The sequence below is a fragment of the Rhinoderma darwinii genome, chromosome 8 (genome assembly GCF_050947455.1).
Source record: "Rhinoderma darwinii isolate aRhiDar2 chromosome 8, aRhiDar2.hap1, whole genome shotgun sequence".
NCBI lineage: Eukaryota > Metazoa > Chordata > Amphibia > Anura > Rhinodermatidae > Rhinoderma > Rhinoderma darwinii.
This window is the reverse complement of record NC_134694.1, coordinates 9,919,837-9,946,631: the sequence shown is the minus strand read 5'-3', so window position 1 is coordinate 9,946,631 and position 26,795 is coordinate 9,919,837. Positions and strand designations below refer to the sequence as shown.

At 46.0% G+C, this 26,795-nt stretch overlaps 1 protein-coding gene and 1 non-coding gene across 2 annotated transcripts; one reads left to right on the top strand and one right to left on the bottom strand.

Annotated features, from left to right (window-relative positions):
* Positions 1-1,830: 1,830 nt before the first annotated feature.
* On the top strand, positions 1,831-24,932 carry TFE3 (transcription factor binding to IGHM enhancer 3). The gene is made up of 10 exons (XM_075835009.1): positions 1,831-2,203; positions 9,019-9,132; positions 10,693-10,915; positions 11,691-11,942; positions 14,386-14,478; positions 15,143-15,260; positions 15,372-15,428; positions 19,151-19,226; positions 20,818-20,965; positions 21,044-24,932. The coding sequence occupies exons 1-10, from the start codon at positions 2,100-2,102 to the stop codon at positions 21,407-21,409; spliced, it is 1,551 nt and encodes a 516-aa protein (XP_075691124.1). The 5' UTR covers positions 1,831-2,099; the 3' UTR covers positions 21,410-24,932.
* LOC142660095 (small nucleolar RNA U3) lies at positions 13,049-13,265 on the bottom strand. The gene has a single exon (XR_012850412.1). It is a non-coding gene; the product is annotated as a small nucleolar RNA U3 (small nucleolar RNA).
* Positions 24,933-26,795: the final 1,863 nt, after the last annotated feature.

Sequence of the window (26,795 nt, the reverse complement as noted above, 5' to 3'; positions counted from 1 at the left end):
TCAGCATTGTTTATCAATATCTGATCGGTGGGGGTCCGACACCCAGCACCCCTCCCGATCAGCTGTTTTGAAGAGCTCTGCTTTCTCTTCATTCCTGTCACTGCTCGTACTGTCAATTGCCGAGCGGTTCACTGTATTACAGCCATCTCATATTCAAGTGAATGGGAGAAGGTTGTAATACTGTGAACTGCCGCTACAAGTGTGTGGCGGCAATTCACAAAACGAGCGGTGATAGTAAGAGGAAGCAGCGCTCGTATGAGCGTCACGGTCCCTTCAAAACAGCTGATCGGGAGGGGTGACGGGAGTCGAACCCCCACCGATCAGATATTGATGGCCTATCCTGTGGTGTCTAGAGTGCTCATCCTACTGTTACAGGAGACAGGAAGTTGCAACCATAAGCAGCCATTTTGAAAGCTATGGAGGACTATCTTTGGTCACCCAGTCATCCAGCTACCTGCTTACAAGTATAAACATACCCTTTCCTGTTTCTTTCGCCTCCTCATCTCCATGTGGAAATCATAGACATGATATATTGGTTGGTAGATCCAGTCAGTTCTGGTGGGATCTAATAGTGATCCAGTTTCTATACCCCACCATAGCCATGAAATTCTTTGCAGATCTCACAAAAAATCGCCTGGATCTTCCCACAAATATCTCATGTCTTTGGCCGCTTTGTATTGTGTATATTAAATTCATTGCTGCTCCTTCTGCGGTTAGTAAGTTTAAGACGCTCCTTCATTGAGCAAGGAATGCCGCATGACAGCCCACGTTCTTCATGGAAGCTGGCAATGCAACCACAGCGAGTATCCGTGATGATAATCCGTGCGTCTATGATAACAGAAAATGGAAATCTGTTCAGATTATCATTGTTCTTATACTTCTAGCGTATGAAGATATCCAGGCGGAGAGTTTCCTGTGCAGGGCCACACGTCTTCTATCATACACATGTATAAGGTGAAACCTACTTGACCTACCAGAAGAAAATGACAAAAGTCTCCTATGCTGAGAAATAAGCACTTGACGTTACAGGCCCAAAGCCTGAGGCTGCACTACTGAGACATTCTGATGACAACATGTCTCCTACCGCTCTAGTGTTATCATGGAGACCTTGTCTGGATCCAAATCATCATCATCCCTCCTACCTGACCCTCATCATGCCCAGCACCCTGCATCTATCAAAACATAATGGGAGTTGTAGTTCCACAACAGCCATAGGTAGGGGACCGCTGCTATATATGTTCGATGGAACCAGTAGTCTGAAGCCTCTGGCAGTCCAGCTGATGTGAAACTACAAATCCTACCATGCCGCTGATGATTGGAGTTGTAGTCGAGCTGGGGGGGGGGGATGTGAAGCTGAGACGTTTTGTGAGATCCTCTATGAGAATCTGGTTAAAAATGCTGCAATACATAAGAATGTTCTATATTTAAGACCTACGGAAAAATAAATACGGCCGATTTCTCATACAGCGTACGTCAGTCCGTGTTTACATTGCCGCTCTTGTATGGCGCCTGCTACGCAGGCAGTGCAGGGTTAACAGATGACGTCCACCTCCGGGTGGCCATTCATTGGCTGTCCCATTGTCCCTATGTCAGCTCATGCTTGCTGCGGAATTTCCCTAGTCTGTGAGTCATTCATTAACCCTTCCAATGCCGGAGGCCACCGCCAGGACATGGGAAGAGCCGCGCTGCAACAATCCACCTGATTCAGGACAGCAAGGGTGCGAGTGGCTGCGCTCAGCCCAGAGAGGAAGAGTATAGAAGGAGGGGGTAATGAGGAAAGTGAGGGAGGGGGTGGCACAGACGGCAAGGAAAGAAGAAGGAGGGGGGGGGGGGTTGTTTTGCTCTGTTCCAGTTATGGGAAGTACAGTATGAACTGAACACATAGTAGAGGCAAAGGGAGAACGAGACCGAGCCGCGGCGAATTACAGGCGAAATTGACGCCACTTAATAAGGATACGAAGGAAACGGCTACAACGCAGCAGATGAGCCATTTAATATTCTGAGAGTGCGGGAAAAATTGGAAGAAGAGGACACCCGTCAAGAGGGGGGCTAAGCCGTCGGAGTGACTGGGACCCCACAAATTCTGCTACTCCCCAGCGATGTCTCATGATATAGGCTGTGAGACCCCCAAAGTGCACAACAACCCACAGCACACAGTGTATGTCCTGGTGGGATCCAGCGCTGACAGCGTCCAGCTGCTCAGGTAAATGAAAGCTGCATTACTAACGCACGGTCCTCCTATCCGGATCGTGGACATTTGTCATTTGTGACACCGCTGCCCCCTAAAAATGCGCATCAGTGTATGAGATGGTGCCCCTGGAGCGGGCACAAGTGGGCGAATGGACAATCTTATGCCTGTATATTGGGGGTGCTCTGTTTTGGGTACATATAAGCGGTAGGGTTTGCGGGGAGGGAGACAGCATGCTTGTGTTTGGGTCTGTTTCTATGGGCATAGTCTGACCATCATGGTACTTGGTCTCCCGATGCGCTTAGGGGGCTGCGCGTGGGCACCGTATGTGCTTGGAGTGGGTATCGCATGTAGAATGGAGCAGCGCTGTTGGCATTTGGAGCCGTCTTGCACACGGGGGGATGAAAACAGCGAGCGGCAGGAAGGAGCAATAAATACTCGGCTTTTGCTTAGTCATTCAGAAACAGGCGGCCGATGGAAACACATAGGCACATCCATTCGGATCTATTAATACACAAGTCTAATGAGCCGGGTATGATATGCAGTTTGTGGTATAGTAGGGGTTAATTGCGAGTTCCTACACACTATAGCTATCAGAGGCTTGCTTTGGCAATTCAGAGGTTAAGTGATAAGTAAACTGAGTGTCTGAATATTAAGATAGGCTTAATCCTTAGACTAACCCCCCCCCCCCCTCTACAAGAATGGCTGACATCAGCAGGACAAGTTGTGCAATCAGTAGAAACTCCGGCAAAGTCTGTGTTGTCACAGTGTGATGGCCCCCGACATGCCGGAGAAGGGCCCCAAAGTCGCCCCCTGGTGTCCAACTCGTGAAGTACACGTTATCCCTTCTAAAACAAAAGGCAGGATTGTAATGGTAACTGTTGGAAGAAATAAATATTACATAGGGTGACATTAAAAAAGGATTCTAAATGTAAAGTCTGTCTTATCGTAATTTGCTGTACAGTTGAATGCAATCTTTTGTTCCCTGTTATCAGCCATTTAGGCTAGGAGCCGACTGTAGGGTTCTTCAGGTAGTTGGTCTTTTAAATCCGGTCATACACATTATGTTTTTGTTGGCAGATCCCGCTGATTTCTCTGGGATCAACCAACAATTTGAATGTCTATGGCGATCGTCAGGCCGTCTACTGCTGTCTGTCCCCCAGAAAAGAGATGCCAGGCAGCTGCTTATCTCCTTTTCTAGAAATATAGCATACATGCATGTTAATGGAGTTGATGGCTGCCTTGACCATCCAGACCAGTCGTGTGCAACCAGTGGTCCTCCAGATCCTGTGCAACTACAATTCCCATCATGCCCTGACTGTCACAGATACCTACTGGGAGTTGTAGTCCGAAAACAGCTGGAAAGCCTTGTTGCAGGCCGTGGCCCCAGAACTTTACTAGTGCTATATACAGACAACCAACCTCTTCGGTCTCGACCCATCTATAACCACCTGACACGGAATTACCCTGAGGCTACTCTCACTTTGCAGCCCCCCATCTTTTAGTCTGGGGGGCTGTCATCTTGGTGCAATTAGTGGAAACTACATTGCACAGATGTGACCAAATGTTGAGCATCCGGAGGCTGCAGGAGCGTTCCCCGCCATACTGTAATGTAATATGTAGACAGTAGAGATAAAGAGGGACGATATTGATTTCTATTATGGAGTGGAAAGTCCATTCCGGGAGGATAAGATGGATCCTGATTGTACAGAAAGAGATTATTGCCCCGTTGTAAAATCTGACGATGGTAAATTTTACATTAAGAGATAAGAAATGTACAGGTCACATTGGTTTCTTAAAGAAACAGCTTCAGGAAATACTCATAGTAGCCCCCCTGTGATCACACAGCATGGACCTTACTTGGATCTGCCCACTAAGATGGTCCACTAAGTTGGCCATTGTAGAGTGTGCATTAAATAAAACCCAATTTAAAAAAAATAAAAAAATTACACTCCATTCACATCCAGAGCTGTATTCAAATTTCTACTATTTTCCCATTAACAGAGAGCGGTGCATTATGGGAGCTCAGATGTCAGCGATACAGAGCTAGCTAACCTTTCTGATCGAATTTCTGACAATGAGATATAGATCATTTGTAGTCTGTATCTTAGGACAACTGGCAGAATTATGAATGCAGCTCTGGATGTGATTGGAGTATAAAACAGGATGTAACTCAAAATAAAAAAATGTTTATTTTTTTATTTAGCTTTAATCTATGTGCTTGTCTTTATGTTCATACATAATCGTTTACATATAAAGTTCCCAGCAATATATTTTGTATGTGACTTGGTACATTATGGTCGATGCTTTTTGCTGCAGGCTTTGGTATTTTGGAAAAACAAATATACAGAACATTTGGAAGCGATTTAAGAGTGTGACGAAAGAAATGCAAATTGGAAGTACATGTTTCATCTGGTATCAGTGGAAACGCGAACAATAGATGCAGGGGAAACGCTTACAACGCTGAGTGACGCCTGCGCAGACATATTTTCTGATCCATTGCTACAAACCTGGGTCCAACTCCTCGGCCCTACCACAAACATGCGGAACTCCTTGCTCCAGGGCCCCAATGCAAAATCTGAGGACCCCAAATACCATGTGCCAATGTTAATATTGGTGTCTTCTCATGTGGCAGAGGGGTCTTTGGGCCCTTTAATGCGTCGGGGCCCGGGTGCGACTGCTACCTCTGTACCCCCTACAGCTACGCCCCTGCCCACCAATACTACACCTTTTACACCGGCCATGTTGACTGTAAAACAGAGCGCCGATCAATGAGACAGCTCATGATCGGCGCTCGTTTGCTCCTTTCACAAAGATCTATGATCAGTAATGTATGGGGATGATCGCTCATCACTACGATCGCTCATCACTACGATCCCTCATCACTACGATCCCTCATCACTACGATCCCTCATCACTACGATCGTTCATCACTACGATCCCTCATCACTACGATCCCTCATCACTACGATCGTTCATCACTACGATCGCTGGTCCTCACACATTTCCATCATGTTGGCAGCACGCTGGTGTTTACACCGGGGGATGTGCTGCCAACCATGATAATATTTTGTGTGGCATACACGATACGATCAGCCGATGAACGCGCGCTTCCCCGTTCATCGGCTGATCGTTGCCCTGTTTATACAGGGCAATGATTGGGAAAGAGCGCTCATATGAACGCTCGTTTGCCTGATCATTGGCCCCTGTAAAATCATGGAGGCCCCAGAACTGTTAATGTATCTCATGTATCATCATTTATTTCAGCAGAGAGTGACTACTCACACATTTATGGCTTCTCAATTTACATTATTATAAATATATTTATATTAACTTAGGCCCATTTGCAGTATACATTTACCATTAGCTCCCAGCGTACTTGTTAGGGTATGTGCACACACACTAATTACGTCCGTAATTGACGGACGTATTTCGGCCGCAAGTCCCGGACCGAACTCAGTGCAGGGAGCCGGGCTCCTAGCATCATACTTATGTACGATGCTAGGAGTCCCTGCTTCTCCGTGGAACTACTGTCCCGTACTGAAAACACGATTACAGTATGGGACAGTTGTCATGCAGCGAGGCAGGGACTCCTAGCATCGTACATAACTATGATGCTAGGAGCCCGGCTCCCTGCACTGTGTTCGGTCCGGTACTTGCGGCCGAAATACGTCCGTCAATTACGGACGTAATTAGTGTGTGTGCACATACCCTTAGACACTGCAAATTAGTGGAAGATCCCCGTTGACACAATCCTGTGCAAAATATATGGCAAGGGCTAAATGACGACTAGCACCACATAAGTTCTTAGTTATATCTATTACTGGGATAGCTGGATGACAACTGTTATGGCCGCCATGAAAGCTCCTGCAGGGGTTGCGACTCTGGAGCTGCAATAGTTAATGCTATTCCTGTGGTAGGCTGGATGGGGGTCATGTTGTCATGTTGACCCGCCACCCAGCTTTCATGAAGTCCTGAATGGCAAATCTTCCTTGTTAGGGCGGGTTCACACATAGCGGAATTTCACTTAAATTCCGCTGCGGACACTCCGCAGCGTTAATCCGCAGCGGAGCCGTTTCTCCATTGACTTTCACTTTAATTTAGCAGTGTTCGTTTACACGATGCGTACAATTCCGCTGCGGAGCATAGGCTGCGGAGCGGAATTTGGTGTCCGCAGCATGCTCTGTCTGTTGCGGAGCAGTGGCGGACTCATGGCGGAATTTCTCCATTGACTTCAATGGAGATTCAAAGTTCCGCAATGAAGTCCGCAGCTGTCATGCACATGTCATGTGTGCTGCGGATACGTCTTGCTTTTTTAACTTGACATTTCTTCATTCTGGCTGGACCTATGTATTTCTAGGTCTACAGCCAGACTGAGGAAGTCAATGGGGCTCCCGTAATGACGGGAGCGTTGCTAGGAGACGTCTGTAAATAGTCACTGTCCAGGGTGCTGAAAGAGTTAAGCGATCGGCAGTAACTGTTTCTGCACCCGGGACAGTGACTACCGATCTCAATATACATGTATCTGTAAAAAAACATATAAGTTCATACTTACCGAGAACTCCCTGCGTCTGTCTCCAGTCCGGCCTCCCAGGATGACGTTTCAGTGTAAGTGACGGCTGCAGCCAATCACAGGCAAAGCACAGGCTGCAGCGGTCACATGGACTGGCGCGTCATCCAGGGAGGTCGGGCTGGATGCCGAAAGAGGGACGCGTCACCAAGACAACGGCCGGTAAGTATGAAAATCGTTTCCTTTCACTAGGGAAAGTGCTGTCCCTTCTCTCTATCCTGCACTGATAGGGAGAAGAGAAGCACTTTTCCCGCAGTCTGCAGCAGCTAGTCCGCATCAATGTACTGCACATTTTGTGCAGATCCGCTGCAGAATCTGCAACGCAGATTCTGTGCGGCATCGATGCGGACAGTTGCGGAGGAATTCCGCCATGTGTGGTCATGCCCTTATGGTGTGATACTTCTCCAGCTCTTGTGTACTTGTATGACTAGGCAGGCTTGCCATTCTGGACTCTGGAAAAGCTGGTTGACAACCATTGAGGGAGGTTCAATATAATACATATTGTCTGTCATCCAGCTTTCCCAGGAACTGATATAACTAAGAAAAGGCTGAAAAAAAACTTTTTTTTAACGACCCAAGGATTTTTCATAGAGACAGACACATCTTTTTACAGGTTTTTAGAACTAAAGATACCGTATGTGAGTAGAGATTATGGGGCAGACATTTTTCTGGACTCCTGTCATTTATGCAATTGAAACATACTTGAGCCAGCCTCTCCCAAGACTGAAATGGCTGATAATAGGGAACAATAGCTTGCATTTAAATCATAGTAAATGGATATAAGATAGACATTAGGTTTGCCGCCCCTATAAACAGATGAATATTATGATATTGTTCTGTTTATTGGGACGTGAAGTGTGGAGTTCAGCAGGAGGGCAGCACAGGAAAGCCGGGTCATACGCCAGGCTCAGGCACTTCCTCCGCCATATTATTACTGTGCAGGAATCATTGAGATACATTGCTTAGAAACGAAATCCATGTATATAGTCTGAATGGTGGGCCTCATGTATCCAGCCAGTACAGGCAGAAAGTGGAGCAGTTACCCATAGCAACCAATAAGATCCAAGTTCTCATTTTTCTAAGGCAGCTTGGTAAATTAAAGACACAATCCGATTGGTTGTTATGGGCAACTGCTTCACTTTCTGTCTCCTGTATCAAAACTGCTGCAAAGGAAAAGTGGAGCAGTTGCCCATAGCAACTAATCAGATTATTGTGATGAGACGATTTCATAGAATTGTTTCCCCCTCTCTGTGCGTTTACAAAATAACCATGTGTGATACTGTCTGCTGAGCTGGTGTATCTAAGCATGTCATGTGGGATACTGTCTGCTTAGCTGGTGTATCTAAGCCTATCATGTGTGATACTGTCTGCTGAGCTGCTTTATCTAAGCATATCATGTGTGATACTGTCTGCCGAGCTGGTGTATCTAAGCATGTCATGTGGGATACTGTCTGCTTAGCTGGTGTATCTAAGCCTATCATGTGTGATACTGTCTGCTGAGCTGGTTTATCTAAGCATATCATGTGTGATACTGTCTGCTGAGCTGGTGTATCTAAGCATGTCATGTGGGATACTGTCTGCTTAGCTGGTGTATCTAAGCCTATCATGTGTGATACTGTCTGCTGAGCTGGTTTATCTAAGCATATCATGTGTGATACTGTCTGCTGAGCTGGTGTATCTAATCCTATCATGTATAATACTGTCTGCGGAGCTGGTGTATCTAAGCCTATCATGTGTGATACTGCCTGCCGAGCTGCTGTATCTAATCCTACCATGTGTAATACTGTTTGTTGAGCCCGTGTATCTAAGCCTAGCATGTATTGATGCTGAGCTGGTGTATCTAAGCCTATCATGTGTAATACTGTCTGCTGAGCTGGTGTATCTAAGCCTATCATGTGTGATACCACTGGATGGTTGCGGCGCTGAACATTGGATAAGGGAACGAACAGCAGGTGTCAGCATATCTTAGCGAATGGAAGAAGAGGTTTTGGGGATTTCACTGACAGCAAGCATAGATTTTGAAAATGGTGGTGAATTGAAGCACAAAGTATATTAGAAAGTTGTATTTTTTCTCTATGTGTTGAGTAATCATAATTGACCTAAGAACTGGAACACCCCTTTAAGAAGGGGGGCAATGCCCCATTGTGAGAGGCCTGTGTACTGACGCCTGTGTATTAGGAGGAGATATGTGCTGTTTCCTAGTCATTCGATCTATCGTGTCTTAATAATAATAACATTATATTCTATCTTATCACAACAGTCTGAGCCCAATATTGCCCGAGTCTGGGATTGTCGCCGACATTGACGTTGAGACCGCTCTAGAGCCCAGCGAGGAGCAGTTTTACCAGCTGAAGAGCCAGCCGATCCCTTCTAGGTGAGATATCAGATACAGGGTATGTGTCCAGACACACCGCATGAATGCATGACACGGACAGAAATGTAATATACAGAACCCCCACAGCCCCGCAGTCAACAGGAAAAGGAGATAAGATTCAGACATGCAGCAAAAAACAATGATAATACGTGGCATGCGACAAGATAAGCCGGCACACACTCAGCATTATCCCTATGAATGGAGAAAAAGGGCCCTATTAGGGCACACTGTGTTTATAGACACGGTCGAACGAGCTCATATGAACGCTGCTCCCGGTCATTGCGAACAAACGCTCGTTAGACGACTAATTTGATCTTTTATGCTGCCCTGAAAGTCATTGTTGTCGGCGGGACATATGCCAGCGACATTATATAAACTGTATAGGGACTGAACGATCGTATTAACGATTATTTGTCCCCATACAGTTTACATTGGTCCATGTAAAGGGCCTTTAAACGAGCGCCGATGGACCTGTAATCGGCGATCTACGCTCTTTATGGGCATGTCATTTATTTGGGACTTGCATCAATCAGATAGAGTAGAGATCGGCTACAAAGATTGTGGAGGACGACGCTCGTTCATTCATTACACAGACAGATCATTCATTTCAATGGGAATCATGTAATACTTCATTTCCCCTGTGGTGGTGCTGCAGGGGAATTGAACACTACCTGCCAGGTTTCCCTGCATATCACAGCTGATCGCTGGTGATCAGCTTATTTTTTAAGGGACCACCCTAACAGAAATGGATTGTACACATTTTTTTCAGCAGGATTTTTAATATTTGGCTCCCTCAAACTCTGCGCTTTTATGAACTTTATTTGTAGACTTCCTTGCAATTTTACAAGTCAGTTAAACTTGTGTCTCTCCCTTCTGCTGGGCAATTGGGGGAATTTCGCACCATTGTGCAATGCGCCTCCAGTCAACCTAAGTTTGCTTATCTCACAATTTCCTACAACTCAAGGTGCATTTACATTTGTCAAATTCCAAACTATTGCTGCCCACAGTAAACTTGCATTGTACATAAATCCTAAAACTTCCTGGATTAGGAGCAATTGATATCATTGAGATCATTTTGGAGTCTGATGTAGTCTGAGATCTAATCAGAGACGCAGCCTATTGCTTTTTTTCCCTCTGTGCTTTACACTGCAGCTCTGCTTATTCACATTGTCTGCTGTGTATACGCTCAAGCTTACCAGGAAGTCAGTTCATGGAGAGCTGATTTCCATTTCAGCAAGATGTCAGTACCTTATGTGTATTTTTTTAGAAACCCCCCTGTCCATGTAGCCCATTTTGTGCTATATTTCGGTTAGGCCTGGGTTGCAAAATGACGGCTGTGTTTAGCATAAGCCATTGTCCAGTGTTGGGGCCCATTCATTTACACTGTGTGCAGATCAATGCAACTGTGACATAGTTGCTGGGGGCCACTGTGTCCCTGCTGTGGGCTACAGGTGACTGGGTGGAGAACAAGGTGTATTGATACCTGATAAACCTCATAACACTGAACCACAGCACTTTTACTATGTTTTAATCTAACTTTTTTTTTTTTACCCATGACAGTCAGACCCCATCGCAGTCCCCTCAATCCTCTTTTCAGACGCCAGGCACAATGTCTTCACGTATTCTACTCCGGCAGCAGCTGATGAGGGCTCAGGCCCAGGAGCAGGAGAGACGAGAACAGGAACAGCAAGCCGCCCAGATCGCGGCACCGTCCACACCTGCCATCAGTGTTAGCAATGGTGGCCGCCCAACCCCCGCACAGGTGCCCTTGGAGGTCCTAAAGGTAAGGGGGTTGAACTACTGGAACGAGAAGCATTGACATGGTGTTCTGTGGATAAACAATTCACTTCACAGACGAAAAACAATCATTCCGTCATCAAGTGTTTGCTCAAAGACTTATATATGAGTGCAGGTCAAAGAGCGGACATCACTGGCACTGCCCGTATATAATTCCACTAGGTCAGATAAGATTCCAGTTATGTGAGATGCTGTGACATCACTGGCCCTGCCCGAAAAGGATTCCTACAATTTCCTGCATATACAATAATCCGAGCCCCAACAACGCCAAACTTATTGACCGTTCACAGATGGCATCGCTATAGGGGCACTTTGGTCATGTAAGGGTGAGTGGACTGAGGACCTTTAACCTAGGGCGCAGGCTACACAGCAACTAACAGTCCTCTTTAATTCTTCTCGATGCTTAATTCTTAGCGAAAGAAGCATACAGGGATGACCCCAAGACCCCCCAGATCATATTTTGATGCCATTTATTGGTGTTTTGTCTGTTAACCCCTTCCTGACCAAAGTGGAAATCCCCTTTAACAGCGCAGTACCAGTTCTTAAAGCAGAACAATCCCATTCACCTTTGTGGTAGCGTGTTAGGTTCGGTGCTTTCCAGATTCCAGTCTGCATTTCACATGTGCTTAGTAATGCGGAGAAATACAGGTTTAGTGATGTCATCCTCCAGGAATGAGGTCACGGCATACATGTGTCTATCTCAATGAAAGGACCGTGTTTTACATGTATTAATCTTTCTCCATTTCTACCGTATTTTTCAGGTCCAGACCCATTTAGAAAACCCAACAAAATATCACATCCAGCAGTCCCAGAGGCAGCAGGTGAAACAATACCTCTCTACCACGATGGGGACTAAGGTGCCCTTACATACCTCTGCCCCAAGTACCACTACAGCCATCATGGCCACTACCGGAGCAACTCCGCAGCCTGAACAGACCTTGCTCCCTACGGCCAGCAGCGCTCCTAATAGCCCGCTAGCAATGCTGAAAATTGGCTCCAATCCTGAAAAAGAGGTAGGTGTTAACGGAGACGTCCATTCAGCAAAGCCAGACATACATACTATACAATCACCTAGTGCTGCCTTAAGCTACATTAACACGAACGTAGCCCTCCTCGGACGTGAAAAACTGCAGTTTTCGACGTCCAAGGCAGACCCATGCGGAACGCGTTGTCAAGGATCCCCCACAGACTAGAGTCTATGGAGGGATGAGTGACACGCGGTAAAATACGACATGTCCTATTTTTCAACGGGCCGTTCACACGCTCCGTTGAAACAACGGTCGTGTGAATGGCCCCATTGAATTACATGGGTCCGTATGACTGCGGTTGTTTTAACGGCCGTCACACAGACGAGATTCACGTTCGTGTGAATGATCCCTTCCTTTTCCATTGACACCATTATGATAGCAAATGACTGAGCATGGAATTGCCATGATTGTCGGGGTCATCCAATACAATAAGCATCAGGTCCTCATGTATGGGGATAGAGCGTAATGTTGGGGTGAATCAGTAACAGGAGGTGGATTCCAATTTTGCTATAGAACCATTGTCCTAATTTCCACAGACAACAGGCTTGTTCGGGGATGCAAGTGATTGATATGTTTGGGCAAACTAGAATCACGAAATGATCCTCTATGTATAGCCCTACATCTCAAAACGGGTCTTTTAGGTTCTGTGTACATCATGTTTTTGGCCTACATTTAGAATATATCTACCAATATGTATCCTAAGCATACAATGAACGATCAAGACACAAATATATCATCAAGAAAACCAAAATATGTCTAAACCAAAAAATACAAAAGTATTCCAATAGTAAAAAAGTGTAAATCTTTATTATCCCATATTGGGAAAACCCCCCTCAGTAACATACAACTAAAAAAGCCTCGGATGACCCGATATAATTATTGTAACAAACAACTGAAAATCATGTAAGGTAATTCCACCAGAGATCAGGAATCTAGAATCTGATCTCCCTAGGTACACCACAGGTATATTACACAATGATGGTAACAAGATCACAACAATTACAATATCAATACCTAAGTCCATTACCCGTGGTAGACATGATGGCAGATGACAAATTCCCAATCCGAGTAGACACCTCGACGCGCGTTTCGCTACTTTTGTCAGGAGATCTTTCTTCTGCTATTTCTTTGAAAAAGAAGAGCATAGTCATCAGAAGCAGACAAACTCCATATCAAACAGAGTTGTCAACTGACTTCATGCTCAAAAAAGCCCCAAAAATCTCATCATTGTGGAGAGTGAGTTTGGACTGATTCAAGTACATTTCTCCCGTCAAAGCCTATAGAAATGATCCCAGAAAGTAAAGTCCTGACGAAGGTAGCGAAACGCGTGTGTCTTCTCGGATTGGGAATTTGTCATGGGGGTTTTTCCCAATATGGGATAATAAAGATTTATACTTTTTTACTATTGGAATACTTTTGTATTTTTGGGTTTAGACATATTTTGGTTTTCTACATTTAGTATATACACTGGAAAAAGCTCCTGATGTATATGTTACCGTAGGCTGTGACAGATCTCTCACCACAGAGTTTAATGGTATCCCTTAAACGTATCCGTTATGTACTCTCATGACATACAGTTATATATAAAACGGATACCATTATAGTCTATGGGCGATGGATGTTACTATTAGGCATCTGTTTAACGCATAAGTCGCCCATAGACTTTAATGGAATCTATTTATTGTAAACGTCATGAAAAGCTATTGGAAAGCTTCTGGCGTATAAATTAAACGTATACCTGTGACGTATGCCATGCAGTGGCATACGTCGTCCATAGTCTCCCATGTTAAAAAAGCATATACTGCGTGGTATATGTTTTTTTGCGGGTTCCCTTGGGATGGAAAATTATAGTCTACTACCCTAATCCATCCAAAAAAGTTATGCTGACCTAAATCAGTCCGACGGAGGCCAACAGAACACTCGTTTGACCACCGTTGATCTCTATGGACACTATTATCGTGTACGTCGGGACCTATCGTGACGTACACGCTAAACGTAGGGTCAAAACCCAATGTGCACAAAGCCTAATTCATATTTCTGGGATATCGACCAAGGCATAAATACCATAGAGGCAGCCAGACCAGAGTAGTGGTTTGCAACATGTGACTTTTAGATTGTTCTGACACTACACTTCTCAGCATTACCGCTACCACATACTGGGAGTTGTAGTTTTACCACAGGTGAGACCATTGCTTTTAACCACACGAGGAACAGCAGAGTCTTTTGGGATAGTGATTACCACATGTATCACCTGTAATGTTGAGTTATTCTCCATTTATAAGAGCGCCGCCACAGCTTTCCTAATATACAGTATTTTTATATATAGAGACTGGTATGGACAACATTTCTTGGCAAAATACTTAGGAAATTGTGTGATTTAATGTGCATGTGTAATTTTTCTCCTTAAAAGTTTTTATCCCCATTTTAGATTGATGATGTCATTGATGAGATCATAAGCTTGGAGTCCAGCCTTAATGATGAGTTCATGGGATATGTGGAGAGGGGGAACCTTCCCAGCACAGTAAGCGATATCCAATATTTATTTATTTAGTTATGATATTTGGTAAATTTAGGGACTGTCGTAATAGTGACCTATGGGGTAATAATGTCAGCCAATGGACTACAGCTAGTAGACAGTAAGTACAATGGACTGTCCGCCATAAAATCAATACAATCAATATATTTACCTGCAGCTGTCATAACAAAGATACACTATAACGGCTACCAGATATTTATATAGGGTTAATTTAGTGGGATCAAATGATAACCGCGGCTCCGGCTTCTCTTTACTTCTGGCGATCAGCTGATATCAGATGTATGCGGCCACTCATTTCCCCTTGTAGCGGTTACTGCAGGGGAAATATGGCATTAAATGGCGCCCATTCAAATGAAGGTGCAACTACATAACGCATGATCGTATCGAGACCACAAGAGCGGGGCTACCGTTTCTTAGCATTTCTCCTCGATCCCCAAAAAGCCTAATGGGTTGCCTAGATTTGTATATTAGGGAGCTGCATACACAGTCATTCCCTAACATAGTTCTATCAGTTCAATGACCGTTTGATAATCCAGAATATTTGATAATCCGGCACCTGTTGAAATCTATTGATACCAGTTCAAAGGATGATTGCTAACAATATTGTGTTAATACCATAACATATATGTAAAATCTAATATTTTCTCAGCTTCCGGGGTCTGGTAATCTCTTGGACATGTATTGCGCTCCTGGAATGACCTCTCCCGGCATCACTGCGAGCAACTCTTGCCCGGCCGACCTGCCGAACATTAAGAAAGAATACACAGGTGAGATAAGAAGTTCATAGCTCCTTCTTTTTTGGCAGTACTCAGCCTTGGTGTTGTGCATTATGTATAGTGGAGAGCAGGTGACTTCTATTTCATTCTCCTCCTCCACAGAACACGAGGCGAAAGCATTTATAAAGGAGCGTCAGAAGAAAGACAATCACAATCTGAGTAAGTATGGCGGAAGAGCGGTAGGACATGAGGGAAACCTATAGGAAACATGTTCACGTCGATCATTTAAGGATTCATACACCCTGGCACGTAGACTTGGATGGACTCTGTGTGTGCCGGGATATTCTCCCCCTCCAAATTAAATCAAAGGCATACGGAGGTACAGTAGAGGGCTCATGCACCTATATAACCTGGAGTAAACAACCCTGCCAATTCCACCACGTGTGGTCCTACCAATATGGGAATATTGCAGAAAACCTCCAGCAGGAGAGACACTGTATCTCCTGCACTTCTACTCATCTACCAGCTCCCAGAACTTGATCTACCACCACACTGATCTGCATGGTCGTCAGTTATTCAGGTGCTCCCTAGCTAGTGTATTCAGGTGCTCCCTAGCTAGTGTATTCAGGTGCTCTCTAGCTAGTGTACTCAGGTGCTCCCTAGCTAGTGTATTCAGGTGCTCCCTAGCTAGTGTATTCAGGTGCTCCCTAGCTAGTGTATTCAGGTGCTCTCTAGCTAGTGTATTCAGGTGCTCCCTAGCTAGTGTATTCAGGTGCTCTCTAGCTAGTGTATTCAGGTGCTCCCTAGCTAGTGTATTCAGGTGCTCCCTAGCTAGTGTATTCAGGTGCTCCCTAGCTAGTGTATTCAGGTGCTCCCTGGCTAGTGTATTCAGGTGCTCCCTAGCTAGTGTATTCAGGTGCTCTCTAGCTAGTGTATTCAGGTGCTCCCTGGCTAGTGTATTCAGGTGCTCCCTGGCTAGTGCAATCAGGTCCTCCCTAGCTAGTGTATTCAGGTGCTCTCTAGCTAGTGTATTCAGGTGCTCTCTAGCTAGTGTATTCAGGTCCTCCCTAGCTAGTGCATTCAGGTCCTCCCTAGCTAGTGTATTCAGATGCTCCCTAGCTAGTGTATTCAGGTGCTCCCTAGCTAGTGTATTCAGGTGCTCCCTAGCTAGTGTATTCAGGTGCTCCCTGGCTAGTGTATTCAGGTGCTCCCTAGCTAGTGTATTCAGGTGCTCCCTAGCTAGTGTATTCAGGTGCTCCCTAGCTAGTGTATTCAGGTGCTCCCTGGCTAGTGTATTCAGGTGCTCCCTAGCTAGTGTATTCAGATGCTCCCTAGCTAGTGTATTCAGGTGCTCCCTAGCTAGTGTATTCAGGTGCTCTCTAGCTAGTGTATTCAGGTGCTCCCTAGCTAGGGTATTCAGGTTCTCCCTAGCTAGTGTATTCAGGTGCTCCCTGGCTAGTGTATTCAGGTGCTCCCTGGCTAGTGCAATCAGGTCCTCCCTAGCTAGTGTATTCAGGTGCTCTCTAGCTAGTGTATTCAGGTGCTCTCTAGCTAGTGTATTCAGGTGCTCTCTAGCTAGTGTATTCAGGTCCTCCCTAGCTAGTGCATTCAGGTCCTCCCTAGCTAGTGTATTCAGATGCTCCCTAGCTAGTGTATTCAGGTGCTCCCTAGCTAGTGTATTCAGGTGCTCCCTAGCTAGTGTATTCAGGTGCTCCCTGGCTAGTGTATTCAGGTGCTCCCTAGCTAGTGTATTCAGGTGCTCCCTGGCTAGTGTATTCAGGTGCTCCCTAGCTAGTGTATTCAGGTGCTCTCTAGCTAGTGTATTCAGGTGCTCCCTAGCTAGTGTATTCAGGTGCTCCCTAGCTAGTGTATTCAGGTGCTCCCTAGCTAGTGTATTCAAGTGCTCCCTAGCTAGTGTATTCAGGTGCTCCCTAGCTAGTGTATTCAGGTGCTCCCTAGCTAGTGTATTCAAGTGCTCCCTAGCTAGTGTATTCAGGTGCTCCCTGGCTAGTGTATTCAGGTGCTCCCTGGCTAGTGTATTCAGGTGCTCCCTGGCTAGTGTATTCAGGTGCTCCCTGGCTAGTGTATTCAGGTGCTCCCTAGCTAGTGTATTCAGGTGCTCCCTGGCTAGTGTATTCAGGTGCTCCCTGGCTAGTGCAATCAGGTCCTCCCTAGCTAGTGTATTCAGGTGCTCCCTAGCTAGTGTATTCAGGTGCTCTCTAGCTAGTGTATTCAGGTGCTCTCTAGCTAGTGTATTCAGGTGCTCCCTAGCTAGTGCATTCAGGTGCTCCCTGGCTAGTGTATTCAGGTGCTCCCTGGCTAGTGTATTCAGGTGCTCCCTAGCTAGTGTATTCAGGTGCTCCCTAGCTAGTGTATTCAGGTGCTCCCTGGCTAGTGTATTCAGGTGCTCCCTGGCTAGTGTATTCAGGTGCTCCCTAGCTAGTGTATTCAGGTGCTCCCTAGCTAGTGTATTCAGGTGCTCCCTAGCTAGTGTATTCAGGTGCTCCCTAGCTAGTGTATTCAGGTGCTCCCTAGCTAGTGTATTCAGGTGCTGCCTATCATATTCATGAGCAAGCCTAAAAGATGAATACTGGGAAACGCAAAATCGAAATTTGCTCCATCGGTCATATGGCCATAGCAGATTGGGGAAACTGCAGATATTTTGCGTTATATGCCCAGCATCCCTATACTGAAAAATATCATATTGGTGGTAAATTGACGCAATTATGGCCAGGTTAATGGCTCATGCACCCAATACGTACAACCTCAGTACTGTACGGAGCATAATAGGGCTCCCATAGAATTCTATAGGGCCCTACTGGCCATACAGAGGCAGCATACAGTGACACATTTCGCAGAGACTCTGCTGTGTGCATGACGCCTTACTCCTACTTTATGGCTGTCTTCACAGACATCCTAATATCAGAACCACTGCTGTTGACAGATCCTACTTCCCTCTAATTCCTGTCCTTCAGCAATGCTTTCATTTCCCCACCCTTTTGATGTTCCTTCCCCATCTTTTTTCACACGACCTTTCACTTTGCATCATCCGCCTGTCAGACGTTCCTCAAAAGAAATGTCAGCAACCATAAAGGGTCGGTGATATTGAGGTTTTGGTAACAAAGGACATTGTCGATAGGAACAACACCCAAACTGGCCTGACTGGCTCGGTCGGCATTCTTTTAACATAGGGAATATGTTCCGGGCCCGGAGGTGTAGCTGATCTGCCCTCACATGTTCATTATTAACAAACAGTTCTATTCAGGCTCCTAGACACATGCGAACGACGGCAAAATACTTGTTTTTTATATAATATGTAGGATCTGATTATTATATAATATGTAGGATCCATATATATAAATATAACAAGGTGACATGAAGAGAACCAGTAGTCTCCTGCCCATCATTTAGGGTCTTTTCACACTACTTTTGTAGTGTGCGTCTGGCACATGCACTGGAAGAGCTAGTGGCGCATACGCCGGACGTGTCCATAGGGTCCTATTCACACGACGGATGCCAAAAAGACACTCTTTTGGCATCCATCGTGTAAATGGGACCCTACGCGTATGTTCGGCATATGCACCAGGAGCTCGCCCAGCTGGTAAACATTGTTTAACCTTTTTTTCAACTGTATGGAATAGCGCAATTGACTACGTTATTTATTCCATCCCGAGGCATCCTGCACAATTTTTTTTATTTTTAACATAGGAGCCTATGGGTGATGTATGGCACTGTATTCCTATACAGTGGCATAGGTCGGAGGCGACAGTATGAAAAGACAGAGAATAGCAACCAATCAGATTTTCCTGTTGATGTTGCAACCTAAAAGTTCTAACTTAATTGGTTGCTATGGGCAACACCGTTGGTTTCTATTTGCACCAGTTTTTAGATATATCACCCAATGTGTAACCCGGTTCTGAACATATTTCTTCTCTTTGCAGTTGAACGTCGTAGAAGATTCAACATCAATGATAGAATCAAAGAACTCGGGGCACTCATCCCAAAATCCAGTGACCCGTAAGTCTATGAGGCAAAGCTCTATATGTGGTTTCCCTGCTTCTCCGCAGACTTTACAGTCCCCTCTTTTGCGTTAAGTGTAGGGGTATCAAGGACTGTCTTTATAGGACTGCATATCTAGCACCAAAGGGTTCCCATGGTTATCTAATAAGGAGCGAACCTGCTGCTCCTGTTGTTCCCCATCCAATTACCACAAGTAACGTTCATCTTCAGGAAAAATGTAAATTTTATTAGACATTAAATCATATTAAACATATATCAGGTAGCCAGACTAAAATCGCGACACTTAACGCCTGATACCCGGCTGCTAACAACTCACCTACCCGCCAGGCCACGCCTGCACGCGGCTGACCACATGGCCATCATAGGCCCTACCTGGGGAACGACTGCACAGTCTTGTCCCCCCCACTGACAATTGCTCTGCCCCAGAGCAGTCCTCTAACAGGCGTAGGCCTACAACTTCACTGTGACTTTGGATGAAGGGCCGTGATGTCCGCTTTACACAATCTAGATCACATCAGACGATTTTATACAAATATGAGAGGAAAACAAAAAACCTCCCTACCCAATCTCAGACTGGGGGGGGGGGGGTGGAAAAACAAAAAACTCCCACACCTGGCTACCTTTTTTATACCCTCCCCTTTACACACCTGGCCCAATCCCAGTCCCTTTTTTTCCAGCCGAAAAAACTCCTTTCATTTTCCGTCCTCCCACTTTACTAACTCCCAGCGCCATCTTTGTCCCACCGCGCTTCATAACCTGTTTTTATAACTACAACCCCAACCACCCAAATTATACCTCCGAACAACATTTAACCCCTTATTTAACATGGGTTGCAGTGACCCCCTTACGGCTCCTTATGCGGAGTCCTCCCGCATTTGCCTCTCTTTATCCCTAATTACAGATGGGTGCAGCATAATGCTTTGACTCCTGTCAGTGACAGGATGTGATGTCATTATGTGACAATATCAGTGACACATATCACTAAGGCCTAATGCACACGATCTTAGTGATTTTGCTGTCCACAAAACCACGGATCCGTTGTCTGTATTTGTGGTCCATTTGTCTGCAAAAAAACCTTTCATAGTGCACCCGTGTGTCATCAGTATTCACGGATCCGCAAAAAGAAAAAAAGAAGAAGAAAGGCTGGAATTGATGTCACCAGTTTGTTCCCAACTCTTGAGTAGGCCACATGATAGCTGAATCACATGAATGTCTTGGCATCGCTTGGCAACGTCTCCGCAATTGCCGGGCAGACGCACGGACGGAGAGCTGTATGTTGTCCACAATTTTCACGTTCCCGTAGACTTCTATGGGCAAGTCTGTGCCGCAAATATGGACAGTAAAATGACACGTCCTGAGTTTTTACGGACCAGACTCGCGGCCCCCATCTGGGTCTGTGAACATCACGGTCGTGTGCATGGCGCCATATGAATGAATGGGTCTGTGTGATATCTTTAAAATTGCGGATATCACACGGACCAAAAAACACGGTCGTGTTCATTAGGCCTAACCCCACTGTTTTTTGATTTCACCTCTTGTATCGCTGCTTATACGTCCCGTCTCTTCGCCCCTTGGTTCAATCTAACAGGGAGCTGCGCTGGAACAAAGGCACCATCTTGAAGGCCTCAGTGGAGTACATCAGGAAGCTACAGAAAGAACAGCAGAGGGTGCGAGACATGGAAGGCCGGCAGCGGAAGCTGGAGCACATGAACCAGAGCCTGCTGCTGCGTGTACAGGTACGAGATGCTCCACATCTGATATAGGTTTATATTACAGATTGATAGTAGTGTCAATGATCTATCTATTTCTTGCAGGAACTGGAAATGCAGGCTCAGTTACATGGGATTACAACTATTCCACCGTCTATGTCAGCCGATATTACCAAGGTAGAGCCAATCTCCAGAATACTGTCAAGATTTGGTGCCCAGCCCACGCCGCATCTGGACCCCTCTACCCTAGACCTTGGCACACTTCACTTCTCGGACCAATTGAATGACTTAGTTAACCAGGGCCTGGATTTTGATCTGAGCCTGACAGGGGACTCGGCCATTGCAGACATTCTTATGGATGATGTGATGTCACCACTAGGGGGAGCAGATCCTCTTCTTTCTTCCGTTTCTCCCGGAGCATCTAAGACCAGCAGCCGCCACAGCAGCTTTAGCATGGAGGACGACTCTTGATCAGTCCGCAGAAGTTAAACTTTAACAATCGACTTTAGTCCTTCAAATCCCAGTCCATATTCCTTCTACCAGACTGACACAGTCGGCACCCAGACGTATTCCTTCTCCAAAAAAGTCACTCCTGGAATTGGACTGAGTGCCTGATCTCACCCTCTTATTTCCCTGGCAGGGGCGTAGTTTGGTTTCTCATAAATTCCTCACTGCTTGGTGAAGACGGACATGGACAAGCAGAGACTTTGTAGATGAGAGAGACTGATAGATTCTTAACACTTTCATATAGATGAGAGCCAGTTTATGTCAACCCCCCGCCCCCCCCACCCAAATAAGACATCAGCACAATGTAAAGTGTGGAGCATCGAGCATGACTGATGATAAATACGGATCATGGGGTCTGGTCACGAGCAGAGGGTGTGATTTGCACAATGGTGTCTGTAATGAACGGAGGGCACAGGGATCAAATTGGCATCTTACTGCGGAGAGTGGGAAAAGCAAGATGCTGAATGTTATGGTTAGAGTAATATGGCGTCTGGTGGGAGAGAGGGCATAAAGTAATAGAATGAATACAACGCACAATGCAAAATAGTGCCCGCCAGTGGGCAGAAGACTGGCACACAAGACGGTGTCTGAAAATGACTGTTCAGCATAATACACAACAGGGTGGGTGATGCGGTGGGCATAGGACAAGACATGGTGTTTTTTTTAGTAGTCTACAAGATGGCATGATGGTGTACATAGGGTGCGGTAGGGAAGATGGTGTCTCGGTGGGAACCAATAAATTCTTACTTGGTAAAGGCAGAGGGCCTAAAAAAGATACATAGGGCATTAATAGCAGGTGGCATCTTAAAAAATGATGGTGCCTGGTAGTGTGACCCACAATACAGAAGTCCCTTGTTCCTCTTAGGTGCCCCATATGTACAGGATCCCATTCTGGGATGCCCCCTCCAATGTCCGTCTGGTGACCAGTCTGTCCATGACGTCATCTAGGGGTACGGGTCACCTGGGTAGTCTGGGAATCTCTGTCCTTTCCAAGTTGTAGCTTGTAGACCTTGTAGGGCATTTCATATTCCAATAGACAAAATCACTAATCTGGATAATCTCGAGACGACAAGAAAATTAATTTTTTGTCGCCACGGTTATACTGATTGTGAATGCATGGTGGTCTATAATCTGCAGATGTAACATGGCAATATGGGTGGCAATGTGATGGCTGCCACATAGAGATTCATTGTGCGGCTCCAGCCTTTAGGTCATTGACTCATATGTATTCATATTTTATTACTGAACACGTACAGTAAGAAAATGGGGGTGTCACATGAGGGATTAGCACATTTTAGGGTGTGCGGTATGAAAACAGCACTTACGTGAGTACTAGTGTGCATGTAAGAAAACTGGCTGATGATGAAGAATGAGAGTATAGATTAGAGAGGGGGATATCGAGGGAGTGGGCATCACAGCATGAGAGAGTGCAGCATGAGAGAGTGCAGCATGAGAGAGTGCAGCATGAGAGAGTGTGCAGCATGAGAGAGTGTGCAGCATGAGAGAGTGCAGCATGAGAGAGTGCAGCATGAGAGAGTGTGCAGCATGAGAGAGTGTGCAGCATGAGAGAGTGCAGCATGAGAGAGTGCAGCATGAGAGAGTGCAGCATGAGAGAGTGTGCAGCATGAGAGAGTGTGCAGCATGAGAGAGTGCAGCATGAGAGAGTGCAGCATATGAGAGTGTGCAGCATGAGAGTGTGCAGCATGAGAGTGTGCAGCATGAGAGAGTGCAGCATGAGAGAGTGTGCAGCATGAGAGAGTGTGCAGCATGAGAGAGTGTGCAGCATGAGAGAGTGTGCAGTATGAGAGAGTGTGCAGTATGAGAGAGTGTGCAGTATGAGAGAGTGCAGCATGAGAGAGTGTGCAGCATGAGAGAGTGCAGCATGAGAGAGTGCAGCATGAGAGAGTGCAGCATATGAGAGTGTGCAGCATGAGAGTGTGCAGCATGAGAGAGTGTGCAGCATGAGAGAGTGCAGCATGAGAGAGTGCAGCATGAGAGAGTGCAGCATGAGAGAGTGCAGCATGAGAGAGTGTGCAGCATGAGAGTGTGCAGCATGAGAGAGTGCAGCATGAGAGTGCAGCATATGAGAGTGTGCAGAATGAGAGAGTGCAGCATGAGAGAGTGCAGCATGAGAGAGTGCAGCATGAGAGAGTGCATCACAGCATGAGAGAGTGTGTAGCATGAGAGAGTGCATCACAGCATGAGAGAGTGTGCAGCATGAGAGAGTGCAGCATGAGAGAGTGCACCACAGCATGAGAGTGTGCCGCATGAGAGTGTGCAGCATGAGAGAGTGCATCACAGCATGAGAGAGTGCAGCATGAGAGTGCATCATAGCATGAGAGAGTGCAGCATGAGAGAGTGCAGCGTGAGAGAGTGCAGCACAGCATGAGAGAGTGCATCACAGCATGAGAGTGTGCAGCATGAGAGAGTGCATCACAGCATGAGAGTGTGCAGCATGAGAGAGTGCATCACAGCATGAGAGAGTGTGCAGCATGAGAGTGCATCACAGCATGAGAGAGTGTGCTGCATGAGAGAGTGCATCACAGCATGAGAGAGTGCATCATAGCATGAGAGTGCATCAAAGCATGAGAGAGTTCATCACAGCATGAGACAGTGCATCATAGCATGAGACAGTGTGCAGCATGACAGTGTGCATTACAGCAGGAAAGAGTGTGCAGCACAGCATGAGAGTGCATTACAGGATGAGACAGTGTGCGGCATGAGAGAGTACATCACAGCATGAGAGAGTCTGCAGTTTAAGAGAGCATGCATCACAGCAGGAGAGAGTGCAGCATGAGAGTGCAGCATGTAGTGAGTGTGCAACATGAGAGTGAGTGCAGCATGACGTGTGTGAGAATGTGCAGCTTAAGAGTCAGTGAGTGTGCAGCATGAGGGTGAGTGAGAGAGTGCAGCATGACGTGAGTGAGAGAGTGTGTAGCATGACGTGAGTGAGAGAGTGCAGCATGATGTGGGTGAGAGAGTGCAGCATGACGTGGGTGAGAGAGTGCAGCATGACGTGGGTGAGAGAGTGCAGCATGACGTGGGTGAGAGAGTGCAGCATGACGTGGGTGAGAGAGTGCAGCATGACGTGGGTGAGAGAGTGCAGCATGACGTGGGTGAGAGAGTGCAGCATGACGTGGGTGAGAGTGCAGCATGACGTGGGTGAGAGAGTGCAGCATGACGTGGGTGAGAGAGTGCAGCATGACGTGGGTGAGAGAGTGCAGCATGACGTGAGAGTGTCAGCGGTCACAGTGTGATTGGGTGAAGCGGTCAGATGACAGGAACCATGAATGATTGGTGAGTGTTAATATACATGCAAGTGTCTTTGGGGGCACAGATAATGGACAGTGAGTGTATTGTGGGTGCAGGTCTCACCCCATTTCCTCGCTGACAATGTGTTTCTATATAGAGAATTATGTTATGTGTTTTATATACTACAAACTACTAAATGTTACTATATACTTTAAATAAAACATTTTACACACTACTACCTGTCTGAGCTGAGCTTGTTACCACATGCGGGGGTCTGAAGCGTGATGCCGGGGTGATTTAGGGAACATTCACACATGGAAGATTTGTTGCAGAAATTTAAAAATTGCCCCTCTGCCACCTAAGAAAAAAATAGTATTATCAATAGCTTCACGTTACGCCTCTACATACCATCATGGATGGACACGTACAGTAATGGCTTTTGTCGGGTTTGCGTCATGCTGTCCGTTATTTCACCCGATAAAACAGCGCTATTTTTTTATGGCATTTTTGATTGGATCTGTATAACGTAGCCTTCAACGCAGATGTGAACACAGCCTTTTAAAACGGAGGCCTTACCCTGGATGTCAAGGAGTCTCCCTGGACCCCATCCCAAGGGCTCCAGAATAGCTGGATTATACACGTGGCAGGGAACCTATGGCTAGGTCTTGGCATCAGAAACAGACATGTACTTTCTTTCATGTACTAAACAGGTAGGCCTCATAGCAGAGTCATTAAGGGTATGTTCACACATGTCAGATTTGCCTTAGGCTGTGAAGCTTTCAGAAAATCTGAGGCTGAAACTTGGATTTCTGCCACAAATGTGCCAGCGGATTCGCACATGGATTAGCCACATTGTGATTCAGTGGAGCTAATCTGCAGCTTTTTCCGCAGCATGTGAATGGGGTTACAAAAATCCCATTCATTGCATTGGTTGCGGATTGTTAGTGGCAGTGGCGGATTAAGTAGACCATAGGCCCTGGGCTGTTCCACAAATTTGGACCCCCCTTCCCCACCGCCGCTCTGCCGTGTCTATAGTGAACACCACCTTTTTGTGTGAGCATTGACAAATGGGTGTTACGATTCCTTTTGTCAAAGGGATGTGTCGCTACATACTGACAGTCTCCAACCATCGCTGACTATCACACATCCTCCTGACAATGGGAATGGTAACACACATTTGTCTATTAGTCCTGGGTACACAAAGACTTTATGTGGAATACAAGCATTTCCTACAACAGACATGTCAGGAGAGGGGACAGATCCTCTATAGATCCAGTGACTCACACGTGACGTCTTCTCTGATGGGAGTCGTTCTCTTTTTTTCTCCATCTGACACAAAGTATGGCGACTAATCCTGATGAGACATCTTTGTCCATGACTTCTGCAGCCATTTCCAGCCCCTATAGAAACACAAAAATTCAGACACCAAGGCCCAGGACCATACATTAAAGGGGTTGTCCGGGCACAGATCAGTTTTTCATACTGGTGACCTATCAATGTGCCTGGACAACCCCTTTAAGGGTATGTTCACACGTAGTCAACCAAAACGTCTGAAAATCCAGAGCTGTTTTCAAGGGAAAACAGACCCTGCTTTTCAGACGTTTTTTAGCAACTCGCATTTTTACCAACTCATTTTTTTACCAACTCGTTTTTGGAGCTGTTTTCATTGGAGTCTATGAGAAAACAGCTCCAAAAACGTCTGAAAGAAGTGTCCTGCACTTCTTTTGACGAGGCTGTATTTTTACGAGTCGTCGTTTGACAGCTGTCAAACGACGACGCGTAAATAACAGGTCGTCTGCACAGTACGTCGGCAAACCCATTCAAATGAATGGGCAGATGTTTGCCGACGTATTGTAGCCATATTTTCAGACGTAAAACGAGGCATAATACGCCTCGTATACGTCTGAAATTTGGCCGTGTGAACATACCCTTACTCAGACCAATAAATTAGAATGCATACAGACCCCAGACCTTCTAAACTAATGCTGTCCCTAGTACAGACCCCGCTAAGCAAATACAGACCCCAGAACAAGCACCCTAAATACAGAACTCGGACCAGACCCATAAATACAGGCTCCAGACCTGTCCCCATAAACTA

Excerpts from the sequence above, each read along its gene's own strand:
- TFE3 (XM_075835009.1), top strand. The coding sequence starts at position 2,100 with ATGTCTCATGATATAGGCTGTGAGACCCCCAAAGTGCACAACAACCCA. Across the intron at positions 15,261-15,371 it reads CATTAAGAAAGAATACACAG|AACACGAGGCGAAAGCATTT; the intron begins GTGAGATAAGAA and ends CCTCCTCCACAG. Across the intron at positions 20,966-21,043 it reads GCCTGCTGCTGCGTGTACAG|GAACTGGAAATGCAGGCTCA; the intron begins GTACGAGATGCT and ends TATTTCTTGCAG.